A 23396-nucleotide genomic window follows, 5' to 3' on the forward strand; every position below is an offset into this window, starting at 1 on the left:
TTTGAATAATAGATGTATCATATAATTAATGTATGGGGTTATACGAAAATTTTACCGAACTTGTTGGGACGCTTAATAGTTAAAAGTTAAAAGTTCGAACTACCAGCGGATCAATGGGAAATTGGGCCCGAATTAACGATCGAAGAGGCTTGCTTGCTGTGCCAAGCTTTTCCACAGCATTCAACAACTAATCAGTTTTTTTCTCCAACCATATTTTTAGCGTATCACAGGGAAGGTTACTGTGCAAGTATAGGGAGCTTAATTAAGAAGAGGAGTTCCAACTCTTCCCAATCAGGGGCATTTATAGCCTAATTGTTGTTTTTATTCTAGGAACATAAACATAACTCAGCTGGTGTTCATTCCTATGCCATCAAAAATAAATGAAAATCAAAACCGCTGACGGCCAACTGTGTCCAGAATCCAGGAAATGAAAGGAGGTAAATATGCAAAGGTGCTCGCCAAGATTCAGGTCAGTGCTTTATTTCACATGCGAGATATTCGAGGAATACGATTCACCTGAATTTACAGAGCTTTGTATGGAGACACCGTGTTGGATGGGCACCAAACATGGCGGCCGGAACCAACAGAAACACCCGTCACTGAGTTACGCCGCGAAAGCGTCAATTCAACTCTCAAAGAACTCATAAACATTAAATGGCTCTATATAATATTGGAAGGTGAGATCTACTTAATCCCCTTTTGGTTGGAGTAAATTTGAACTCAGTTCTCTGGCCTTAAAAAGGATCTTCTGGGATTTAAATGGGGTTGCTGTTGTTAAAGAAGGGTAGCCAATGTTGCACGAGTCCCTTGTTCTCCTCATTTGACCCTCCTACATGTCTGATTATAGTCAAAAGGAATAGCTAATATAACCCATGCCATCGATAATATTCAGTGTAATAATTATTTGTGAACTGTGTCAGTAGTAGTGAGTGGATGAAATGGTAGGAGGTGATGCTTCAGTGAAAACAATACGTAAATGCTGGTAATTGTATATGTAGAAAAGAAATATTTATTGTTAAGTGAACTACAGCAATGAACGTGTTTGCACTTGTTTTAGTACATAATCAAACTTGACAACTATTGTCTGTAACAGTAAAGTGCATATTTTAACATAATCACGAAAATAAAAATTACATGCAACAATGTCATTAAGGATGCAGTTCATGCGAATTATTAAAGTGATCATGACTCATGATTATTGAATCTGCAGGCCTTTATTGGCACTGAATCCCTGTAAAAAGTACCTAATCATGTATGCAGTTGTTCATAGTTATTTGTGTACATGCATAAAAAACAAATACCCAATTAGCAAAAGTGAATTTGTATGAAATGTCCACATACAAGTCATGTTGAAGGTGATCAGTTTCTCAATTCTCAAAATGCATGAGCTTTTTGGGACATGGTTGCCAGAGCTATAGTTTTTGAAATTCCAGGCTGACTGACAGTCAAATGTACACTTTCCCTGACCAAATGAATGGACAATTTCTCCAGATTGTGGCTTCCAAACTCCCATCACAGCCATCCTCTTCGCACATTTATTACATGAATTTTTCGTAAATGTAAAGTTCTTTCGTGCGTAAAATTTACGTTAGCAAATAAAACAGAGGCAATGTATGACCCAGAAAGGTCGCACGTAAGCGTAAAAGTGGAAACTCGCTCAACTTCACATTTAATCTCAACACTTTATATCTTGCCTCTATTTTACTTACGTAATTAAAATTTATGTGCGTTAATGTGCGGAGCCAAAAACGCGACAGTGGAAATCCACCCTAACGTTACATATGTGCCACGGATGTGTTTATACCGTACTTTGTACTATCATGCACCCTACTTGCAACCCCGCTTGCAGAACATAGAAATCCCATATCGAGCTTTTCCGGAACTGGTCGGTCCACGAATTCTATCGCTTGAAAGCGTTGATTACTTTGGAACAAGTGATCTCTTCAGTGGTGGAAAAAAAAAAAAAGAATAATCTTAATGAGTAAAACTTCGAGGTTTACTGGAAAATTAGGATCGAGGATCTGTAATGGAGAATCGGGGATCGAGGATCACTTAAAAAAAAAACTTAAAAATAAAATAAATAAATAAATCGTGGATCGTGGTGATGTGGGCCACAGACTGTAGATATATTTCACAGAACATAACCCCGTTCGCTGTACTGAACACTAAATTTAAGTAAACTACTCCAAGGCTGACAGAGTCATTGATTGTTTTGAAGAGAACGTGAAATTTCCCTGCAAAATGAAACGCTTTATCCCACTGATACTGCGATAAAACGCATGCTGCGTACAGCTCTAAACATTGTACTCTGAGACTGTACGGAGATATTAAAAGCAGATACTAAGTAGCTATGGAAAATGTAATTACCTTCACGCGATTTTGATATCTTATAAAACGGGCAACAAATTCAGCAGAAATACGCACGAACTGAATTAACTGTCTGATCTGTTGTATAACGTTCTGCTAAAGTTACACATTTTTCATGTGCTGAACCTATACTGTACCGAACCGTATCTTGGTCCGCTACAAAGAAGCTATATGGATTTATGCTGACAGAGTCATGGGCTCCTGATTCTGATAAGGATCATCGTTCAATTTTTTGAGTGTAAAATCCCTGAAAGAGGCAATATCAATATGTAGAAGGTTTTCAAATTTTTCAGACCGGTTTGAAGCTAAGATGAGTTGCCTGTCTCTCCTTGCGATTTTTACTTTTTGAGTAGTTGCATTATGACATATCAGACACTCATTTTGTATTCCAAACGAAAAAGTAGTATAACAGCACCGGCGCCTTTGACAACAAAACTTATTTTCAAGCAAGCGAGATTCACACTACTAAGAGCGTTCTTGTTTTTCCTCAAATATGGGCTAAACTTCGTAAGTCGTCTCAACGTGTTTTGTTTTAACTTACTGATTTTGCAATGGTCCTTTGCCAAACGTTTTGACAAAAAGCTCGGGAATAGCCCCCGGGTTGGCCAATACCCGGCCCCTAGGCAGCGCAAAATTTGCAAATGCCCTACCCCAGGGAAGAAAATGCGGGCAAATGCCTCGCGGTAGCCCAGGGGGGACTGGGCGCAGTTGGAATCGACTGATGCATTATAATTTCGGAAAGACTCAAGTTCCCCTAGGATGACCGAACAGACACAATTTCATAGCGCCGCCTGGAATGAATTTCTAGAGATCTAAAACTACTTTAAATAGCCCGCTTAAAAGTGATTTCAAGTGTATTTAGCTAGAAGGAAACCGTCGTTGGGTGCCCGGACTGTAAAGCTATTTCACATGATTTTAAATGCTATTGCCAAGGGAGGAACTACGTGCTCCAGTCCAGACGCACATTATCTTGAGTAAAAACAAGCTGGAGTTTATCACATTCACGTACTAAAGAAAATAGCCTAGTTATTTAGATCCTGAGGAACTTTGGAGAAAATGAAAGAGCCTTAAAGCCTTATTTAGTCTCTAGTCGTTGTTGTCAATTTTAGTTTCTTTAATTCTCTTCTTATTTTTAGCTGTATTTAGTTGTATTTATTTGCTGTAAACATGACCCGCCTACATTAGCTTAGCTACCTGAGGGCATGTTATTGTACTTTTCCCTCAAAACACAATAAAATAAAATGTATGTATGTATGTATGTATGTTTAACCGCAATAAAGAGCTTTACGGGTCAAGAGAGGTCACAGAAAATGCTATTCCATGCAAATAATCTTCCCTAGAAACAAAAACCGCAGAAAATCAAGAAGCGTGTTATGACCTCTCAGAGTGAAACAGGCGGCTAGTAATGCCACATTTTCTCAGTCAGAACATAGAAACTTCAAGAGCATAATCGACTTGCCAGAGAAAAACACGTATTGGAATAAGCAGCATTTTGACATGCGAAAGAAGTCGTTTACGCCTTATACCGACTCCTTTTTACACTATAAATACAGTAGAACCTCGATAACTCGAATTCCCCTCTAACTTGAACTGTAGATTTCCTTTCCCTTGATCCAAATTTTTACTGAATCTACCGCGATAGCACGAATTTCCCACTAACTCGAACTGTTTTTCGTTGTCCTTCAGAGTTCGAGTTAACGGGTTTTACTGTAATTTTGAGCGAAATTTGACAATAGCAGCTTAACTGAAACGGTGAGTGGTCTCTTAAAAGACCAGTTCGGTTCCTGAAAATAGAGAAGGTCAATGAAAGCGATTGCAGAACTAGCGTACATCAATTGTGCACAAAGAAAACTCGCACCATAATCGACATTAAAATCAAGCTGAACTTATCGTCACTCATCCCTGCACTCATACATCGAGTGTGATAACGTGCTTCGATTTGAATACCGGTTACAACAAAAACATCCAAATGGAGTCGCTTCGCTTCAGTGAATGAAACAAATCTCAGACACAACTTTTAAATATTAAAAAATCCAAGATTAAAGCCACACATATTTCAGAAACAGCCACTCTAACGGAATTAAGGTAGTTTCTCTCGAATGATGCGAATGAAGCGGGCAGCTTGGGCCGCATTGAATGCTCAGGGCCCACCCAACGAGAATATAGTTGACAACCACTTAAACAAAGCATTGGTAAACGTATTCTGAGTAATTAAACAGTAGATAAAGGCATATTTTTACCGCCTAAAAATTTTTCATCTGTTCGGATTTCCTAGCTGAAAGTCTAGTAATCCGAAAGTTATAGGGATCAAACTTACCTTTTCGAAAATTTCAGTCAGAAAAGAGGCTCCCGGAAAATTCTAGGTGACCTTTTTAGGGTAAAAATCCGTTTGGGCAGCACATACATATATGGCTTATATAAGGGAGTACCCCCTCCCCCCCCAACCCCACCCCCCCTGGGGTCTCGACGGAAGCGTCTATTCATTTCAGATGGGTTTGCGGGATATTTCATTCTCAATCAACAATCAACAGAAACCCTTCCTTAAATGGCAAATGAAAGGCTCCAGATGTTAAGTAGGGATTTCAATATTTCTTTGTCATGGCTTAAAGTTAAAAGTTTGTTGCTGTTATTAGAAATATATAAACGGAAGCTTCGCTTTTAGCCCTGGCTAAATCTATATATTATTTAAGTAATGTAAACTATGTAAGTAAATATAAGATGACAAAACAAAACAAAAAATAATAATAATAATAATAATTATTATAATGACTTGGTTTGATTTACACTCATCTGTCACCCCGTCTTCTTCTTGCAGAACAACCTTGACGATTTGTTCAAAATAGTCATTGTTTGTTCGAGCAAACAAAGCTGATTCAGGTAGTGAGTTGCAGTCATCCATGTTCTTTTCTTTAAAGTCTACCGGTTCTTTTCAGTTTGTTCGCAGAACGTGAAATTAACATAAGTAATGACTTCCCGTACACTACAGCACTTAATTTAAATGGGCCCACTCTCTCTCTCTCAGTGATTTTAGTCTACGAAGACACTTGCTGCAACTATACTTGTCAGATTCTCAGTTTCCAACTGAAAGCCTACAATATATACGTAAGTACTCAGAAACAGGGGCACCCAATGAGGATATAGTTCAAAACCACTTAACATAGCATTGTTGAACGTATTTTAGTATTTAAACGGTAGATATAGGCATATTTTTATCCCCTAGAACTTTTCGTCTGTTCAGATTTCCTAGCTGAAAGTCTAGTGATCCGAAAAATATAGGGATCAAAACTTACCTTTTCGAAAATTCTAGGTGGCCTTTTTTAGGGTAAATATCCGTTTAAAATGGGTAATTATACCATTTTGTAGATGTTCGAAAATCCTAGGAGAGGCAGGCAAGCAAGAAATTTTACAACAAATGTTCCGAAAATTCTAGTTCTCAAATCGTCTTCCGAACAGATATTTTCCCGAAAATTGCCGTTGAGTGCCCCTGTCAGAAAGTAGACCTTTGTCAAAAAATACCTTTCAGAATAGATGTAGACAGAAATGTCCATGAAGAAATGCTTGCTTTCTATTTTGATCAAGTTTTCCCTCTGAATTTATGGTCGACTTCATAATCATACTGATGTGCTTCCCATTTGAAAAAGCCGAAAGACTTAAACACTCCATCGAAATTTCTAATGCATACGAGTTCTTCAGTGGAAAGCTTAGCGATTACCGAATCTCTTTCATTCAGTGAAACCATATGTTTTGGTCCACCCTAAATCTTTGTTACATTGTACGCTGAGAAATTCAAAGGCCCATTTTGTTTGGTATAATCTGAGTTACCAATTACTCGCTGCGGATATTTCCCAATAGAGTTTTGATCTAATTTTAAACCTTCTTCTGCTTCGTGTTGCTTTGTAGACTTCGTAGGTCTTAGAGGAGTAATTTTTCACGAAACCAGACACATATAACTGCGTTAACTCGGGCTTCCCTAGAGCAATTTTGCTTGGTTTAAAAAAGTTCAAATGAGTAAGCGTCATCCCAAGAGATCACAGTCTTCAAAGGCAACTTATATCGAAATAACAACGGCCCATGTGCATTAAAACAAAAAAAATGTAAATTGCTTGTTTACCCACGAAGCACATAGGAGTTCATATGAACTCGTTTAAACGTGTCCACGCGTTACAGATCGAATTGGAATTTGGATCGAAGTGTTGGCTTTTGAGGAGAGGGAAAAACCGGAGTACCCGGAGAAAAACCTCTCGGAGCAAAGGAGAGAACCAACAACAAACTCAGGCCACATATGGCGTCGACGCCGGGAGTTGAACCCGGGCCACATTGCTTACGTGATTACCACGTATTGGATTGCAGTGAGTGTTTAGTAGAGGTCATAATAATAAAAAAAAGATCAGAAAAATCATTGACATCAATACAAAGCAAAGAGCCAAGAGTTGTTTACACAAAAGCTGATTGAAGTACTCAATTCATTTTATGTTTATTCCTTCTTCTGAAAAGCAACTAAGCTTAAATATGGAGGCATTCCTAATATCGTCGACAAGACTGTTCAAAGTCCGTTGGTAGCTCACCACTTCCTGAGATGGCTTCTCGATAAGATTCACATGGAAGAGTTTGCTACAAAATTGGTCTCGTAAGGTCTGTCAATTGAACTGAACCGTTTCAAATGTACGCTCACCATCGTTTCCTGTAGGTCTACAGATGAAACGTGTGCATTTGGTATAGACATTTCGCGTATGAAAAGGGACAGAATTCATTCTTGCGATCACTGAGTTTGATAAAACGTGACTTTGCTCGCCTCAGGCAAGAAGCAACGTGCTTTAGCTAGTCTACTGACCTATTTTTAGCATACTCTTATATCATGCGCACAATAAGACGCCAGAGGGCGATTTGTGCCAGAACAAAAAAGGAGCCCATTTTTAAGCTAGAACGTTTCCACAGGAAGCCCGAGCAAAACAACATTGCGTCTTGTGAGGCAGAAATGCTGTAAATTTCTCAAAAAAAAAAAATGTCCATGTTATTTACATATTCAGTAAATCTTAAGTCTAACAAAGGATCCCTGTAATTTACAATAAATTTGCAGAATCCAGATAATATGTGAATTTATTATATAGACGCGAGTGTTTTACTGGAAAATATACCACTCGTAAAATTCATAAAAACTACATCCGGGACCCGAGTGGTTTATTTTCCATAATCTCACACGTGAGTTTATCTATGACGTAATTTCGGTAATTTCCCTCCGAAATTTGTAGGCGTCTTGCGTCTTTTGAATTTTACTTACACATTTTTCAAAGTTTTGCTTATATTTTGTCATTGTAGTGCCCTATTCCGTTCAGTGTTATTTCTCAAGATTATTGTAAACAAAGTCTTATATTGCTGTACTGTAAATTTGAGTCATCACAATTACTAATCTATTATTTTATCGATGTCTTTTTGTCTATATAATAAAAAGAACATTACACGGTGGCTTGAAGATATGAATTTTAATTTCTTGTGGCAAAAACAAAATTTTGCTCACTCGCTGCGCTCGTTCGTAAATATTGTTTTGCCACTCGAAAATAAAATTCATATCTTCGCGCCACCGTGCAATATCCTCTATATAATGCAAATCTCAATAGTAGGTTGAGTTTGATCGTCCGGGTGAGCGTAGTCCTGAATAACATCACGGTTTAACTGACAGACGACCAAAAGCATCGCGACGTAATTGACCAATCAGATAGACAACCAGAGTATAATACCATCGACTGACGTGATACAACTCACTTTGACTCTGAAGATGTGTGCGTCACGACCCACAAAGGTTCATGGGTAAAATTGTTGCTGCGCCTCATTTCAATCGTAACACGGTCGAGTTCGCATCTCTTGAGAGAGATGAATCAAACCCAGGGGTCAAAACACTGCTTCCTTTTCTGAAAAACATTACGGAAGAGAGCGATTTGGAGAATTTTCAAGATCCTACAAAGGCCTTAGATGCTTGCTATTAGCTTCATAAGGCAATTTCAATAGGTTTATCTCGATTCGGAGACGATCGACGGTGCGATCCGTAGCCGCTTTTAAGCGACGATTTCCTGCTTCTCAGAAGATTTTATGTACTGTTTGGTTTATATGTATATTTTTTATCTCAAAGTGAAAGAGATCTGTAGTTCATACCTGGATTTGCTTAACTAAAAAAAAAAATTGATGGACTTTATTACCGCCAAGGAGGGGGAGCGCGAGCAAACAGCAAGGTCAAAAATCTTCTCTCATAACGATTTTTTTTTCATCGAAAAGTTTATATGATTTTGCAAGTGCTCGTTTGTAATCCTTATGCGCAAATAAATCTTCTCTCAGGCAAGGGGAAAACAGACCGAAAGAGCCGAACAGCTTCAGCACAATGAGGGGAATTTCCGTCACCGAAGTTACAGCCGCCGGAATTAACCCCGATCTTGTCTGTGCGTTCATTGAAGTGAGCGCAGTGTATCGATTCTGTTATAAACCTAACCTCGCAATTTTAAAAATCCTGTATGTTGGCTAGATCTTCGATAATGGTTGTGTTTTGGTAGAGATTTGTAACAATTTAATCCCTCACGTGAATCTACAAAAAAATTTGCATACACATAGCACACACTATATGCAAATTAACAACAACAACAGTCCTATTCAGGCCTACGTCCACCCGGTCGATCAAACTCAACCTACTTTTGAAATGACTCCTGGGTTCAAACCTTTCACAATAATGTAAATCTACTTTACAAAACAAGAACATGTAAAAGTAAAAAACAACAACAACAAAGCAAGTAAATAATTTTTTTGAATTTCTAGTGGGAAAAGCGAAGAACAGAGACACCACGGGATTAAAGATATGCCATTTCCGCTTAGCTTCATCTGGAGCTTCACATTTTTTGTCCGTCTCCATGGCATGATCACTAGATTTACTTTTCCATAATTTGATGTCTTTAGGTCAAACTATCGTCAGTGAAAATGGCGAAAATAGGAGTAGCATTTTCTGGTGGAGGAATTCGGTCGGCGGCTTTCTGTTCAGGCGTCCTGCGGAGACTGCTTCAAAAGAACGTGGAGATAGACTACCTAAGCTGCGTGTCAGGAGGTGGTTTCACAGGATCTGCTTACATGGATTGGAAATACAGACATGATAAAAAGGACGACAAGAAATGGCATCAGGAATTTTTCAACCACATGAGGCAAGAAGCAGGGTTTATCTGTCACTGGCAAAGGCCATGTAAAGCGATCGTGGAGTCTATGGCCTTGCTTGCAGTTGTTGTCTTTGTGTCTGTTATTGTACCTATGCTTTTCTTGGCTTCGATGGCGTTTCCTTTGGCTTATGTTATAGACTTCTTATTTGGTAGGATTCTCAGAGGTGCTGATCTGTCGTGTCCCCAAGAAGTACAACGAAACCCAAAGATGACTTTGCAGCAGTGCAGGGAAGAGCGAAGGTCGCTGAACGTAATTTATGATCAATTTGTACTGTTCATTACACCGATATTTGTTGGTTTAGTATCTAATGTTCTTAAAAGGTGTATTCCAAGGTCGAAGGGACTTTTCAAATTTGTTTCTATTTTTTGTGTAATCTTTTTCGCACTGGTCTTTTTTCCGTGGTTCATACAGGATTTTCTTCGTGTTCTTCCAAATTGGATGAAAATCCTTCTTATTTTCTCACTGTTTTTCGTGTGGATTTCTTTCCCGCTCAACCGCTCAATCGCCACACTAATGCTTGGTGTATACGCTATTTCGTTTGTTGTTTTTTGGCGAGTCTACAAGGAGGACGCGTTAGGTGTTAAATATGACGAAAAGAGTTTTGATTTGCTCCTGGAAATATCAGTACTTTTAAACTGGATCGGTCCACTGATGGTTACCATTCAACAACGGCTAGGACACGTATATGCAAGGTAAGATTTCCCGGCAAAAGACAATTAATTAACAATTAATGAATGAGGCTGAGTATCTTATGAAGAATTATGGAGATCGAGCTGGGTGTTATCCGTAGAGGCCAGAGGCCGTAGGCCGAGGTAGATAACACCCTCCGAGATCTCCATAATTCTTCATATGATACGAAAGCCATGCCATGTTTTTAGCTATAACTTCGCCTAGTTCTTACTCTTGAAACGAGTGAAATGTCCGCCATTTTTTGTTTTCACAACCAAAACAACTCAACCTCGTCCCCAGGTCTTCTCGGTTAACGGTGCCTTAACCTGGAAGAACGCTGCATTTTTGACGTCATTTCCTCGTTAAACACAAAATTCTTCCAAATTTGGTCACCAGTAACTGGTTATGGTGAATTATGCCTGTGCTTTTAGCCAATCAGAATCGGGGAAATATTTTGAATGAATAATAATTGAATTTATTTTGAGGACCTGCTCAGTCAGTCGTCATAAAACTATCACATAACTTAATTGAATTTTCTAAGCTTTATTAAGAGAAATTAAGACTTGGATTAGTAAGTAAGTAAGTAACCCTATTTAATCAGGGTAGCTCGTTCAGCAACGAGGATGGTATCCATAGCGGCCCTGAGAAATAAAAAAAGTATACTATTTAAAAATTCCTATATACATGATTAAAATAGACAATAATACTATAAAAAATCTAGCAAAGTCAATATTAAAAGTGTGTGCTAAGAGATAACAAATTAAAATTATGAGGTAAAATACTTGGTCAGCATCTTTTAAAAACTATTCACAGACGTGGCACTTTTAACATAATTGGGTGAAGAATTGAAATAAACAGCATCTGCATATACTTAAAAGTTCTTTTGCCCATGTTACGTTTAGGCTTTGGTGGGTGCAGGTCGTTGCTTCACTTAGTTGCATGATCGTGCAAATCCGCATTCCTTGTAAAATATTGCGTAAAATACTTGGGTGCTAGATTATCTAAACACTTAAAAACTAAAATGCATTTATGCATTTTTCTTCTGGAAGCTGGATTTAACCAGTTTAGCACACAGAAAGTGTCATTTGAGGTGGTGTAACTCTTTGCAACACCCCTCTGAGGCTTCCCCCCACGCAGCATCAACACCAACCCCATTTAAATCCCAGAACGTCCTTTTTAACGACAGAGCACTGGGTTCAAATTTACTCCGACCAAAAGAAGATTAAGTACATCTCTTATTCAAAATATTAGAGCCAGTGTTGAAACCCGCCCTCCCAAGCTACACAATTTACTCCGATTCTCTCCCCTCTTCCATCCCTGACATTTTATGCCCCCTACCCCCTCCCCCGAGCTTCGCTAGTTTTTACGATAAACGTATTTCTAGTTAGGTGAAATCGCGTGTGTTCTGTCCCCGTAGGTCTGCGCAATTGTTAAGACACTAACCTTGATTGTTCAAACAGTATCATATCATGCAATTAGATGGAAATACAGTCAACTCACTCCTAACAGTGGTGTCTATCAAGAACAGACGCCTCTTTAAACGGAAACTATAAGAACATATGTTAGAATTGACCCCTGTCCGGTTCTTTAATTAAGTCATTTTCTTTGACCGTCTCTAAGCCAGACACTTAGCTATAGAGGCGGTTAAAATAGGCTGTGTTGACAGTATATTGAGCAAATGTCAACAGTGAGTCTCCTTAATTGGGCTCTCGATTTCCCTGTGTGCTTCAGGCATTTGGTCTGTATGTTTAAGGAATAGTAGGCTGTCCCACAATGAGACTTTAACGGAGAAACCCAGGCAGTGCAGCAAAAGCTAGAGACCTATGGCACCCTAATCTTTACCGTACTTCGTAAGAGGATCGGAGTTGATGTCATTTTCGCGGTCCATGTTTTCTTCTTGGTAGGTGGGTAATCCAGAAGGCATTTTTCTATCCAAAGACGGTGGGAAAGTGTGGATGCGAGGGAATCAGTTGGCGAAACCTTTTCCTTTACTGCCCAACCTGCTGTGAGGAGCCACAGGGTAAACTAACAAATATAAGATCTACCAAAGCTTTAACTTTAGATGATTTAGATGAGATTACACCGACGTACATTGGATGCATAACGAGTAACCACTGGAGACGCACCTCTTCCCCCAAAGAGCCTCACTATGAAGTCTTTACAATGAGCTCGGAGAGTATTGAGCGTCTTGACCGCCCTCAGAGCGAGGAAGAACTTCTTGGAAAGCTGATGCCTGTCGATGTGTATCTATCTGATGTGGCAGCCACATCTGCGTCGGCCCTCAACTATCACATGGGAAGCATGCAGGGCGATGAAGAACCGTTCAAAGATTTTAAAGTACTGCTTGGGTTGTCACTTGGCACATCAATCGTTTCTGATGAAAAACACGAGAAAAAAAGGCCCTTCTGTGTTCAGGTGAGGAATCTCATGTAACAACACATTCAACTATTTTTATCAAGGACAGAAACCAATCACCCGAAAGCGTCCATCTCTTACTAAAGGTGGGCGGTAGATCTTGTTAGGTTCTCGGGGTATTCATAAATTTATCTATCACACCAAAAAATTCTCAATTTATATAATAATGCTAGACTAAACATCCCTCTATATCCTGAATTTGTCGAGGAACAGGCAAATGAAGAAGGGAACTTAACATCGATAAAGGTTAAGCATGCTTTAGCTTGTTTTTAAACTGTGAAATAGTTTGAATGAACTTGATTAATAAAACAGTTATTGGATAAGGCCTTTGTGTGATCTGAGGAATTATGCAGAGGACATACTCAGCCTCATCCAGTAATTGCTAATTATTTTTCATCAATATTCGACTGTAACATAACATATGACATTAGTTTTTTTCCTAGTTAATCCATAGCCTGTTCCAGGCTCCGAGATAGTTGGGTCCGCGAAATTGAGAAAGCGCGGACGCTAAAAATAAAACAGCAGGGAGATTAGGGAGAGAAAGGGCGACCCTTTTGCCCAGATCACGTGCCTTACACTTACGCGTCATCCCTACTATCTGAGAGCCTGGAACAGGCTATTTCAACCCAAAAAAACCGGGCTGAAAACTAGCTTTTACTCATAAATACATTTTTAACCAACACACCAAGGATTTCGCGTCCACATTATTTCTTTCTTTATAGATTCTGCCTTTCTTGGTGGAGATGCTCCGTGGACTTCCGTTGATAGTTTTGTTTGCAGCTTACCTATATACTGGCAATGGCCTCTATATTTTGATGGGTTTTCTCGTATCATTTTCCTCTGGGATCCTTTTTTCACTAATGGCGCTAATACCTACAGGGAGTAAGCATCGTGGGAGAATGGAGCGAATCGCCAGGTAAGAATGATTTTTTTCTAGTGTGTGCCTTAAATCGTCATATTTGCCTTTTTTAAAGCAGGAAACAAAATTTTAAAAAAAGTTTTGCCTAAAACCCAGAGCTATATATGGGTAATCCACACTCAAGTGATTCGCTTTGCAAGGGCAAAAACGTCTTAAAGGGAGATTAAGAGCAAGACGTGTAGCAGTTTTTAAGGCTGAATCTTGTAATCTACAGTTTTTCAGGCGAGCGAAGACAAGAGCAAAGCAAGCGAGGAGCTCGAGACGCGTGCGACGTCGCGCATGTCTCTCGCGCTCTACGTCCTCTTCGCGTTTGCCTCCGCTCGCCTGAAAAACGCAATAAAAACAGGCCATGTGTAGAATAGTGTTTCAACAAGTGTTGCGTTGTTCAAAACTGGTGGTCACTAAAGTTGAGAGATGTTCAATTTTCATAGCCTGCGTTGCAGCCGTCCCATTTTTCGTCTCGACTAAGGGCGCTTTCCAAAAGTCAGAACTGACTGGCCAGACCATGGCTGGAGCAGCATTTTGACAATGAAATAGGCTTTTTTAAACAGCTCCTGCTGAAAAACCATCTCTTTCGTGCATAGTATTTAGGATTTGACGGATCTGGTTAGATAGTTTTGATTAAAAGTAAAATTATCATTACTACGGAAATGGTCTGGCCGGTCAGTCCTGACAAATGGAAAGCGCCCTAAGTTTAGCCTGCGTAGCAAGCGTTTCCAATCGAGTTATTGCGCAAAAGTTAGAGCGGAAGCGAAAAAAAAAACGGTAGAAGGGGGAGGGGGAGGGGAGAAGAGGAAACGCTTGCCCGCAAACCCCACGATTCTGAAAAACGCCCCTTGATATTTCACGGTTGAGTTCGTTTGTAAATTGACAGCTCGTCAAAATAGAAGTATAACGAACAGATTACACCTGGATTGCCAGTAAAATTACTTTGTTCTCTAATAGAACACGTTCCAGGCGAGTGCAAAAACTGTAATAAAAAAAGGTTTACGATAAAAGAAGGTTAAAACTCTGAGCGGTTGCTTCGGAATTTCTTGTTTTTTTATTGTGTGGCTTTATCTCGTCGTGAAACCTTGTCGAAACGTCAAGAATGATTTGTCCGGAACAATTCCGCCGGCTATAGGTTTTGCAGAGAGGCTGCTCTTCAGCCCGTGTCAAAACGTTCTCTATAATACATGCCGCTAAATTTGCAATAAACAAAAAGAATCTTCATTTCAAAACGCTAAGAAATCGCTTGTCTATGGCGGCTTTAGCTAGTGTTGAGTACCGATGTTCTGATTTACGTTTACGTTATCTCCAACAAACAGTCCATTTGTTTTTTCCAGTCAGATCCGCACGCCGTCATTCCCAATAAATTGGCCTTCCCTAGTCTCCACTGCTCGATCTCCAAATATACTTTGAAGACTCTGATCTCATAAACCTTTGCACAAACACGATTCGAATAAATATTTGTAATCTGCGACCACAAATCACATGAGACCAGGTCTGTGACACTCGTAAACAAAGCATACCTGGTTTGATTGATCTTTCGAGTGCTAAGTAATCAACACTACTAGCACCGCACCAATCAGAAGCTGCGTTCGTGGGCGAACGCAGTTTTTCAAAATCGTGGGGTTTGCGGGCAAGCGGTTCCTTCTTTCCCCTCCCCCTCCCCCTTCATTCCTTTTTTTGCTCTCTTCTCAACTTTCTCGACGAACTCGCGGGGAAACGCTTGCTACGCAGGCTACCCTAAGTCTAGAGTAAAAACCCTTGAAAGCAGAGGTCCACTCAACGCGTAAATAAAATCGACTGGTTTCTTATTGCCGGATCTCCAATGTAGAGATGCTAGAGCCAGACGTCACTTGAAGTGAGAATTAAAACTTAACTGAATACAAGGCTGGCAATACGGCAAAGGGTTGATTTATTTGGGGCCAATATTTCCGCTCACAAAATTAGCCTTCCTCAGGGTCAGAGCTACACTGAAAGAAAATTCTATGAAAGACAATTCTCTTCAAGGATGGGTGAAACAAAACGGACGCTTCGTGAACGCTTGAATTAACCCTATTCAGACCGGGGGGGGGGGACTTTTGAGGCTCCCCTCGCTAAAAAGTTGAATAACTTCAAAACCAATAAATTCAGCGATGTGACTCATAATGACGTCATATTACGTCATTGTGTCAATCAAGTTATACAAAGAAGTTGGAAATGATGAGTACATTTTTGTGTGTAATTTTTGGCGATCGTAGGATAAGCTGTTTTGAAGTTACAGAGGGGGAGCCTCCGAGGGTCCCCCTGTCGCAGGAAGCAAAAAAAAGCCCTGTCCCAATAGGGTTAAAGAACATAGGCAACGAACAATCCACTCCACGCTAACGCCACTCCTGGTATCAGCCACAAGTTGCTCCAAATTTTCTTAAAGTTGCCCCAAAATTCTTTAAAAGTTGCCCGAAGTTGCTCGACTTTTCTAAAAGTTGCTCAAAAGTTGATCCTTAGGTAAAATCAAAATGACAGCCATAGCGAAGTACAATAATGTAATTTTAAACTACTGCTTTCCTCGCTTTTTTTATTTAACGCATCTAACGGTCGGTGACGTTCAAATGTGCAGTAACTGTGTAAAGTAATTAATTCCTACAGAATCAGAGCACAAAATCTTTTTACACAGAGACAAACTGAACAATTTAATCCTTCCTTATAACAATGTCCTTCTCTTGTTAATATTCTAGAAAAACTTTATATTAAACGTTACGCGTTTTGAGCAAACACTAAATCAATAATAATAATAATAATAATTAATAATAATAATTTGCATTTATATAGCGCAAACCTCTATATGAATATATTCGGTTGCGCTTTACAATATTGTTATATCAAATTTATGTTAAAGGTGCATGAGAAACTATTAAAAACTACAATAAAAAGTATTAAAAACTATAAATAAATAAAATAAATAAATAAATAATGATAATAATAATAATAAACCCTATTATAAAAGCCAACAGTTAAATCCATTTTAAAAAAATCCGGATCATTAGGATTTTTCGTTAAAGGCTCCATTGTGGATCATATGAGTCAATATTCCGTTTTTCGATTTTAGTAACTGAAAGAAACAAAATATCCGTTCTCGGATTAAAAATCCTGATTTGGATTTTAGTAAAAGAAACGCACCCTATAGCAACAAAGAACAGAAATGTGTTTTCAAGGATTTTTCACAAGGCTTTAACAGTATTAAAGGACTTTGTATTTTCAAAAAATTAATCAAGTTGTTAAAAATTTAATCAAGTTGCCCCAAAAATCAAACGTTGCCAGAAATCAAGAGTCGTGGATGAGAGGACAACGGACGTGCCCTCTAACAATACATTTTAACATGAACAGTAAGGTCTGACGTCAACATACAAAGGCGCAACTGGCAGCCTCTCTCAGTCCATTTATGAGCTTACTGTACCCACCCAACCCTTGATGTGAATGATGTGATTTGTGAAGGTTGACCACACCACCGGGGTCTACGTCCCCTACTCTTTTCGAACAGTGCATGGTGTGGGTTCTTTTACGTCCCACAAAAACCAGATAAGTGTAAGTTCTGTGAGACGGGACCTACGGGTTTTTCGTCGTCTAACCGTTTGCAGATGTCATTACAAAGGCAGAACTTTCTTCTCAGTTATTTAAAGACCCTGAGTGTTGGAACGGCCGGGGTTTGAACCCGCGACCTCCCGCTCAGCAGACCGGCGCTCTCCCAACTGAGCCAAAGTTGCTTCAGGTAGCAAAAGTTGCCAAAAAGTTTCCGAACTTCCCACTTCAATCAATCTGGCCACTCGATAAAAGACATAGAACTTGTAGTAAACTAATCCAGCGAACTGCATGGGATTGAGTAAACACTCCAAACAAGACACATCATGGCGGGTCTCAACGACAACCTTGTTCCTCACAGTATTGTGGGTAATGACAGATCTCTTAGAGGGTGCTCAATATTTTACAACTTAATCCACTGAACTTTAACCTACACTTAATACGTCACGCCGTAAAACAAGAGAAGCTTTTCTCATAAATAGAGGCAAGACTCTTTCACCAGATGGTTTAACCGCAAGGACGAACATTGAACCGTGCCTTATCAATCACTTTATTGTATGATTATTTACCTATCTATAATCATGGTATCTATTGTTCTCATTTTTAGTTATTCATTAGCCACTTATGTAAATTTAGATTCAAATCTTAGGAGCCGTTGTAGAATTTTTTTTTCAGTGTAGCTCTGGCCCTGAGGAAGACTAACTTTTTAGCCGAATATAAGCCTTAAATAAATCAGCCCCTTGCGGTACTGCCAGCCTTGCATTCAGTTTTGTTTTAGGTTTAGAGTGTTTACGACGCAGGCTAAATTTTTGTTAATGAGGACCGGATCGCAATTACTTCCGGTTGTCGCTTTGCAGAGAGAAGTGACAATCGGGCATACGTCTGCATTCGCAGATCAAAGGGCAAAGGAATGATTGACTCCAACAATAAGTGAACTAACTATTATCTAACTGCAACGTTTTGACAGATGGTTTGCTATCAACATCTCTATTGTCACTTACGTGCGCAACGCGCTACAAGTTACCAACCAAGGTCCCAATCCTCCAGCGGTTATATATCTGAGTGACGGCGGCCATATTGAAAACCTTGGTATCCTGCCTTTGCTAAAGAAGAGACTGCAAAAAATTGTATCCATAGATGGAGGACAGTCCATTCTAGACGAAGATTATGGGAGTATTCTTTTAGAAGCTTTAAATATGGCAAGAAAGAAGCTGGATTGTTCATTTTCGGGAATGGATGGACGAGATATTGCTGAAGACATTCGAGAGAAGTTTGTGGAGAGACGTCCTGGATCACAGCCATCTAGCTATAGGTTCGTAACAAAACTGATCGCTGAATGCTTACATTAGCGGGATATAGTTGGAGAGGTTGACTCAGGGCGTGATCCATTCAACCAACATTCAGACCGGTCCGACCGGGAAAAGAGGACCACCTCAAAAGGTGGACCTGTTTTTTCGAAACTTTTCCGGTTGGACCGAACCGATCCATTGAGTTTTGGACCGAAATTTCCGGAAACTTTGGTTGAATGGATCGCGCCCTCAATGTACCTTTAATGAAACCAAGTAAACAAACCAAGCGACGCGAATGTCTGCCGCGCGCTTTGTCACAACACAACATTTATCTTCGTTACATACGACCCACAGATAATGCACGGCAAACAAATCGGCAATAGAAAAAAACTTTTTGGAAAAATAAGGTACACACTGAGTGAAACAAACTATTAAATAATATTAAATTTTTTCCTTTGGAAAGTAATCTTCCTCCCAGCAGACGGTGTGAATGGTTTGTCTTATATGCTAAGAGTTTGACAATATTTTGCTCTCAGTTGTCGAGCGCCAAAGCAGATGTCACGCAAAATTCCATGATCTCGTTCATGAGATAATTAAGGGTAGCACTGAATGATGCATAATTTCATTGCATATTTTCGGAAAGGAGGGATTTCGTAAAATCTTATCGAGCAAAATGACCTTGTAAAAAAGTTGCCTTGTTTCACGGTCGAACCGTAAAAGGGGCAGATTCCAACATCTTCAAGTGCAAACCGTGTTCTATTTTTAAAACCCTTGGGTTAATTGGATCAAGTCCTATTCTCTCATAAACGAATCACGAAAGCGGCAAATTCAAAAGCTTTCACGACAATACAACCCACAGTAAGGGCCTGATCACATGAGCCGGGGAAGCAATGCGCATGAACAGTGTGTTGCTCCGCTGTCCTGTTTCTCGCCTGGTTCATTCACCGGGCAGCCCGGCAAGGGTGATTTCTTGGAAAATTTCCACCCGGGATCCCGGCATCACAATAATGGTATCCCAGCTAACTGGGCTGGCTCGGTTGTCGTACAATAGCAAAGTTGATTTTTGTTGCGTTTAACTAAGATGCAGAGATCTCTGGAAAGCGAGCCAGCCCGGCTCATGTAATCAGGCCCTTAGTTCTATTGTCAGTTTTTACGCCCTCCCCTTATCCTCACCGATTTTCAAAGCCCTCGTTCACACACACAAAATTTCAGCCCGCAATCCCCACCTTCTCCCAACATCTTTATACCCCCTTCTCTATATGAAATGACCTTTTGGCCTTATTCATGTTCTCTCCATACAAATATTATAAAAAAGCGAATCACCACAACTTCATTTCAACACACTGAAACTATACTATCCCTTTATAAACGAATTAGCACTTCCACAACTACCTCACTGCAACACCTAAAATCACAAAACAATTATTTTTTGTTGCTTCATATATAATTCTACGAGAAACAAGTTTCATTGATTAACAAACTACAATCATTATCTTTACCAAGTAATGTCCAATACAAGTTCATGCCTTCCCCTTCATGCATCCCTAACCCCTAGATATACAATGCTACTGCACTATTCACACATCCCTAAGACACATAAATAACTTCTCACACGCCTAGTATACGACGCTCAAATGTACGCACCCACAGCGTCTTGTTTTTTATACATTTCGTGCCCGTCGATGTTGTTTTTTGTTTTTTTTATTCTAAACTTAGATGCGGTCCTTTCAGATTCAACCCCAGAAAATTTCGCCAACATTTGACATATTAAAGGCAACTGAATATGGTCGGCGAAGTTTGACACAGTGCGAATTCACTTTTTAAGTGACGTTTTCGGTTTGTTGTAATCCAGAAATTTTGCTTCATTGGCAACGTGAGATAACGACTTCTCCTATCTATTGAGCACATCTCATGAAAACAATTTTCCTGAAAAGTGATTCCTGTCTGCAGAAAATGCAAGGCTTCACTGAGAGTGATATGGATAGTATAATTTAAAGCATCTTTACCATCTAATATCTTTTTTGCCACCCAATTCGCCAGATTTAAGGTGCAATACTACCAGAAAAATACCAACGGTGAAGGAAAAACCAAGGTTGGAGAAGGTGAAGTTCTCTACATTGTCTCAAGACATCCTGGCAAAGCTGCGAAGAAAACCAAACAGTATGTAACCTGGGAGGACGCACTGCGTGACATTAAAGTCGAACTGCCCACGGATCAATGGGGAACTGGGCCCGAATTAAAAGCCGAAGAGGCTGACCGACTGACCTTTGGTTGCTGCGAATGTTGCCATGGAAACACATGCCGTGGTTTCTCTGAAGCGATGTGCGGGGCTTTTCCACAACATTCAACGGGGAATCAGTTTTTCACTCCAACCATGTTTTCAGCGTATCACAGGGAAGGTTACCGTGCAAGTATGGAAGCTAAAGTAGAGGAGTTTCTGAATGAAGAATCCAACTCTTCCCAATCAACGGCATTCATAGTCTAATTGTTGTTGCTCTTGTTGTTGTTGTTGTTTTTCTAGTAATACACATATTGCTGGTTTTCATTGACATTATGCCATCCAAAAAAAAAAACAAAACCGTTGACGGACTAGGTCCAGAATCCATGCTCGCCAAGATTTAAGTCAAAGCTTCATTTCACTTGCGAGATATTCGAAGAATATGATTTATGAAGACGCCACGTTGGATGGGCACCTACATGGCGACCAGAACCAACAGAAACATCTGTAACTGAGTTACGCTACGACAGCGTGAATTCAACTCTAAAGGAACTCATAAACGTTAAAGCAATATTTTTTCTAATTCAATGATTGTTCAAATCAAAAATCCCCCAAAGTAAGTCACCTTTTTAATGTACATGACAGCTTTCTCGGCCGCCATGTAAATGCCGCGTCAAGTAAAAGCTAAGAATTCAAGCGTACTGTATCACAAAACGAAGTGTCCTTATACGAAGTGAAAATTCTCTTAGTAAATATTAGTTTGAAGCTTCCTTAGCACTTCATGAAGGATCGATAATTCTCTAGTTTTGAAGTATGATGACCTCATGTAAAAACCAGCATTGTATACGCCATAGTAGATTGTATACAACGGCTGCAGAGTGATGAAACTAGCATATTTACTGTTTGACCTGCGTGACAGCTAAAAAATAATAGAATAATTCGCAGTGTTATGTTGACAAAAATTGTTTCGCTGACTCTACAAAGCTAAAGGAAACCTCAAAAAATCCTAAATCGATGTTCTTCAGTTCGGTAGTCTCCTTCACAGCTTTGCTTTATGGAAGTTTCGACAGAAGTCTTTTCGGGCAGTGTGGAGTCTTCGACGCAGGCTAATATTTATACCAATATTTTAAAAACGAATTGAATGCTTTCCGTTACTTGCAACTAACGTAAATCACTCTGAGCGACCAATTCTCATCCTCGTGCTTGCCAAGCTGTAAAATTAAAACATGGACTAGTGTAGAAATACATTTTTGTGTAGCTAAGCTAAGATCAATTCACTACCAGCAATTAGTATATACACACTCGGTGATCTTGGTGATTTAAGCAATGTAATTGGTTCGCTATCTCAGACAATTCAACAATATTCACGTCCTAGCTCGTAGATAATGTGTGAGCTGGGTGTTTCCCCAATTTTTTTTAGAGGAAGATCTTTTAAAAGTCAACAAAATCCTAGGGTTGACTTTTGTTAAGGCACGAAAAGACTTGGAAGGATACAAAACGGCGTTTTTCCATTTCCTGTCGCCGCGTTTTGTGCTAGATGTATTGTCTATACAACCCCCGTTTATTCGCGTAGAAAAAGCCGTTTCGTGAACTCAGAGTTTCCTAACAAGAAAATTTGACCCAAATACGAAGTTTATTTATGAAAAACAAATTTGAAGGCAAATATTTGCAAAAAATTCTACGTTTCAAGTAAACAGGACAAAGAATGGTACAAGAAGACGACGTCTTACCTCGAGCAACCGAGCCGCCATTTTTGTCAGCACTTCATACGAAGAACGACACAACAAAGCTTTTTGCCTCTAAACTTGGCGAGTCGACCGAAAACAACAAAGCTCTACTTTTCTTCTCCATTTAAGCCATTACGTTGTTGTTTGCGAAGTGATAAACTTGTAAATTGCCAAGTTAGAAAATTCTGCAAAGATCTATTTTTAAACTCTCACGTGATTTGATCCGTCAATCAAATCGTACTTTTTGATGGTTTCCTCTCTGATTTTGTTGAGATCATTTCGTGTGTATATACTAAAACAATTATTCTTTTCAATCTCGGTGAATAGTGGCTTTAGGAATATTTACCTTGCTGCTTCGCGCCTTGGTAAATATATTCAGCCACTATTCACCTCGATTTCAAAGAAAATAGGTTAAACCAGATGGGCATTTTTTTCATTTTTAAATTATTACTTCAGATATGGATAAATTCATATTCTTAAACACTAACCGCACAATTTTGTTCAAAGAAGATCCCTTTGTGCGCTTGATATTTCAAACGTTCCTTGAAATTCATGTTTTTTAAACTGAATGCAATTAAACAACGCATGCGTCATCAACCCAATTGGTCGATCGCCAATATTTAAACAATGTTTTACGTAGACCGTATTTAGGACGATCTTTAAACCTCCACATATCCGTTTTAGTATTTAGAGTTCAAACTGTTTTTATTTTCCTCATATTGGCTAAACTTCGTGAATCGCCCCAATGTGTTTTGTTTCAAGTTAATTTTGCAATGGTCCTTTACTAGAAAACGTTTTGACGTTTCCCACACTCTCCTGCTAATGTCTTGTTTTTATGTTTACTGGACAATTTTGACCGGTCTACCCAGGAAAACAGAGTGGGTTCTAGAACAATGTCAAGAAATCAAGTCTAGAAGCCGTTTTTATTTGCGAACTTTACTCACTTCAATTCCCGGCCTTATAAGCAAATCAATAAAAATCGTAAAATTGAACCCCACCGTATTGCATTACAGTGTTGTAATTACAATATAAGTTTTCTTACCGCAGAAAAGAAAACAACAATT

At 39.3% G+C, this 23396-nt stretch overlaps 1 protein-coding gene and 1 pseudogene across 1 annotated transcript; both read left to right on the forward strand.

Annotated features, from left to right (window-relative positions):
• Window positions 1–23396, forward strand: part of LOC140953589 (lactadherin-like) — a 69524-nt pseudogene that overhangs the window by 39398 nt on the left and 6730 nt on the right.
• Window positions 9325–20931, forward strand: LOC140953586 (uncharacterized). The gene is made up of 5 exons (XM_073403000.1): window positions 9325–10247; window positions 12129–12639; window positions 13362–13555; window positions 18066–18410; window positions 20428–20931. The coding sequence occupies exons 1-5, from the start codon at window positions 9325–9327 to the stop codon at window positions 20870–20872; spliced, it is 2418 nt and encodes an 805-aa protein (XP_073259101.1). The 3' UTR covers window positions 20873–20931.

The sequence above is a fragment of the Porites lutea genome, chromosome 12, assembly GCF_958299795.1.
Source record: "Porites lutea chromosome 12, jaPorLute2.1, whole genome shotgun sequence".
NCBI classification, from domain to species: domain Eukaryota; kingdom Metazoa; phylum Cnidaria; class Anthozoa; order Scleractinia; family Poritidae; genus Porites; species Porites lutea.

Coding starts and splice junctions, on each gene's coding strand:
- LOC140953586 (XM_073403000.1), top strand. CDS start 9,325: ATGGCGAAAATAGGAGTAGCATTTTCTGGTGGAGGAATTCGGTCGGCG. Junction 12,640..13,361: donor AAAGGCCCTTCTGTGTTCAG/GTGAGGAATCTC, acceptor CTTTCTTTATAG/ATTCTGCCTTTCTTGGTGGA. Junction 18,411..20,427: donor TCACAGCCATCTAGCTATAG/GTTCGTAACAAA, acceptor CCAATTCGCCAG/ATTTAAGGTGCAATACTACC.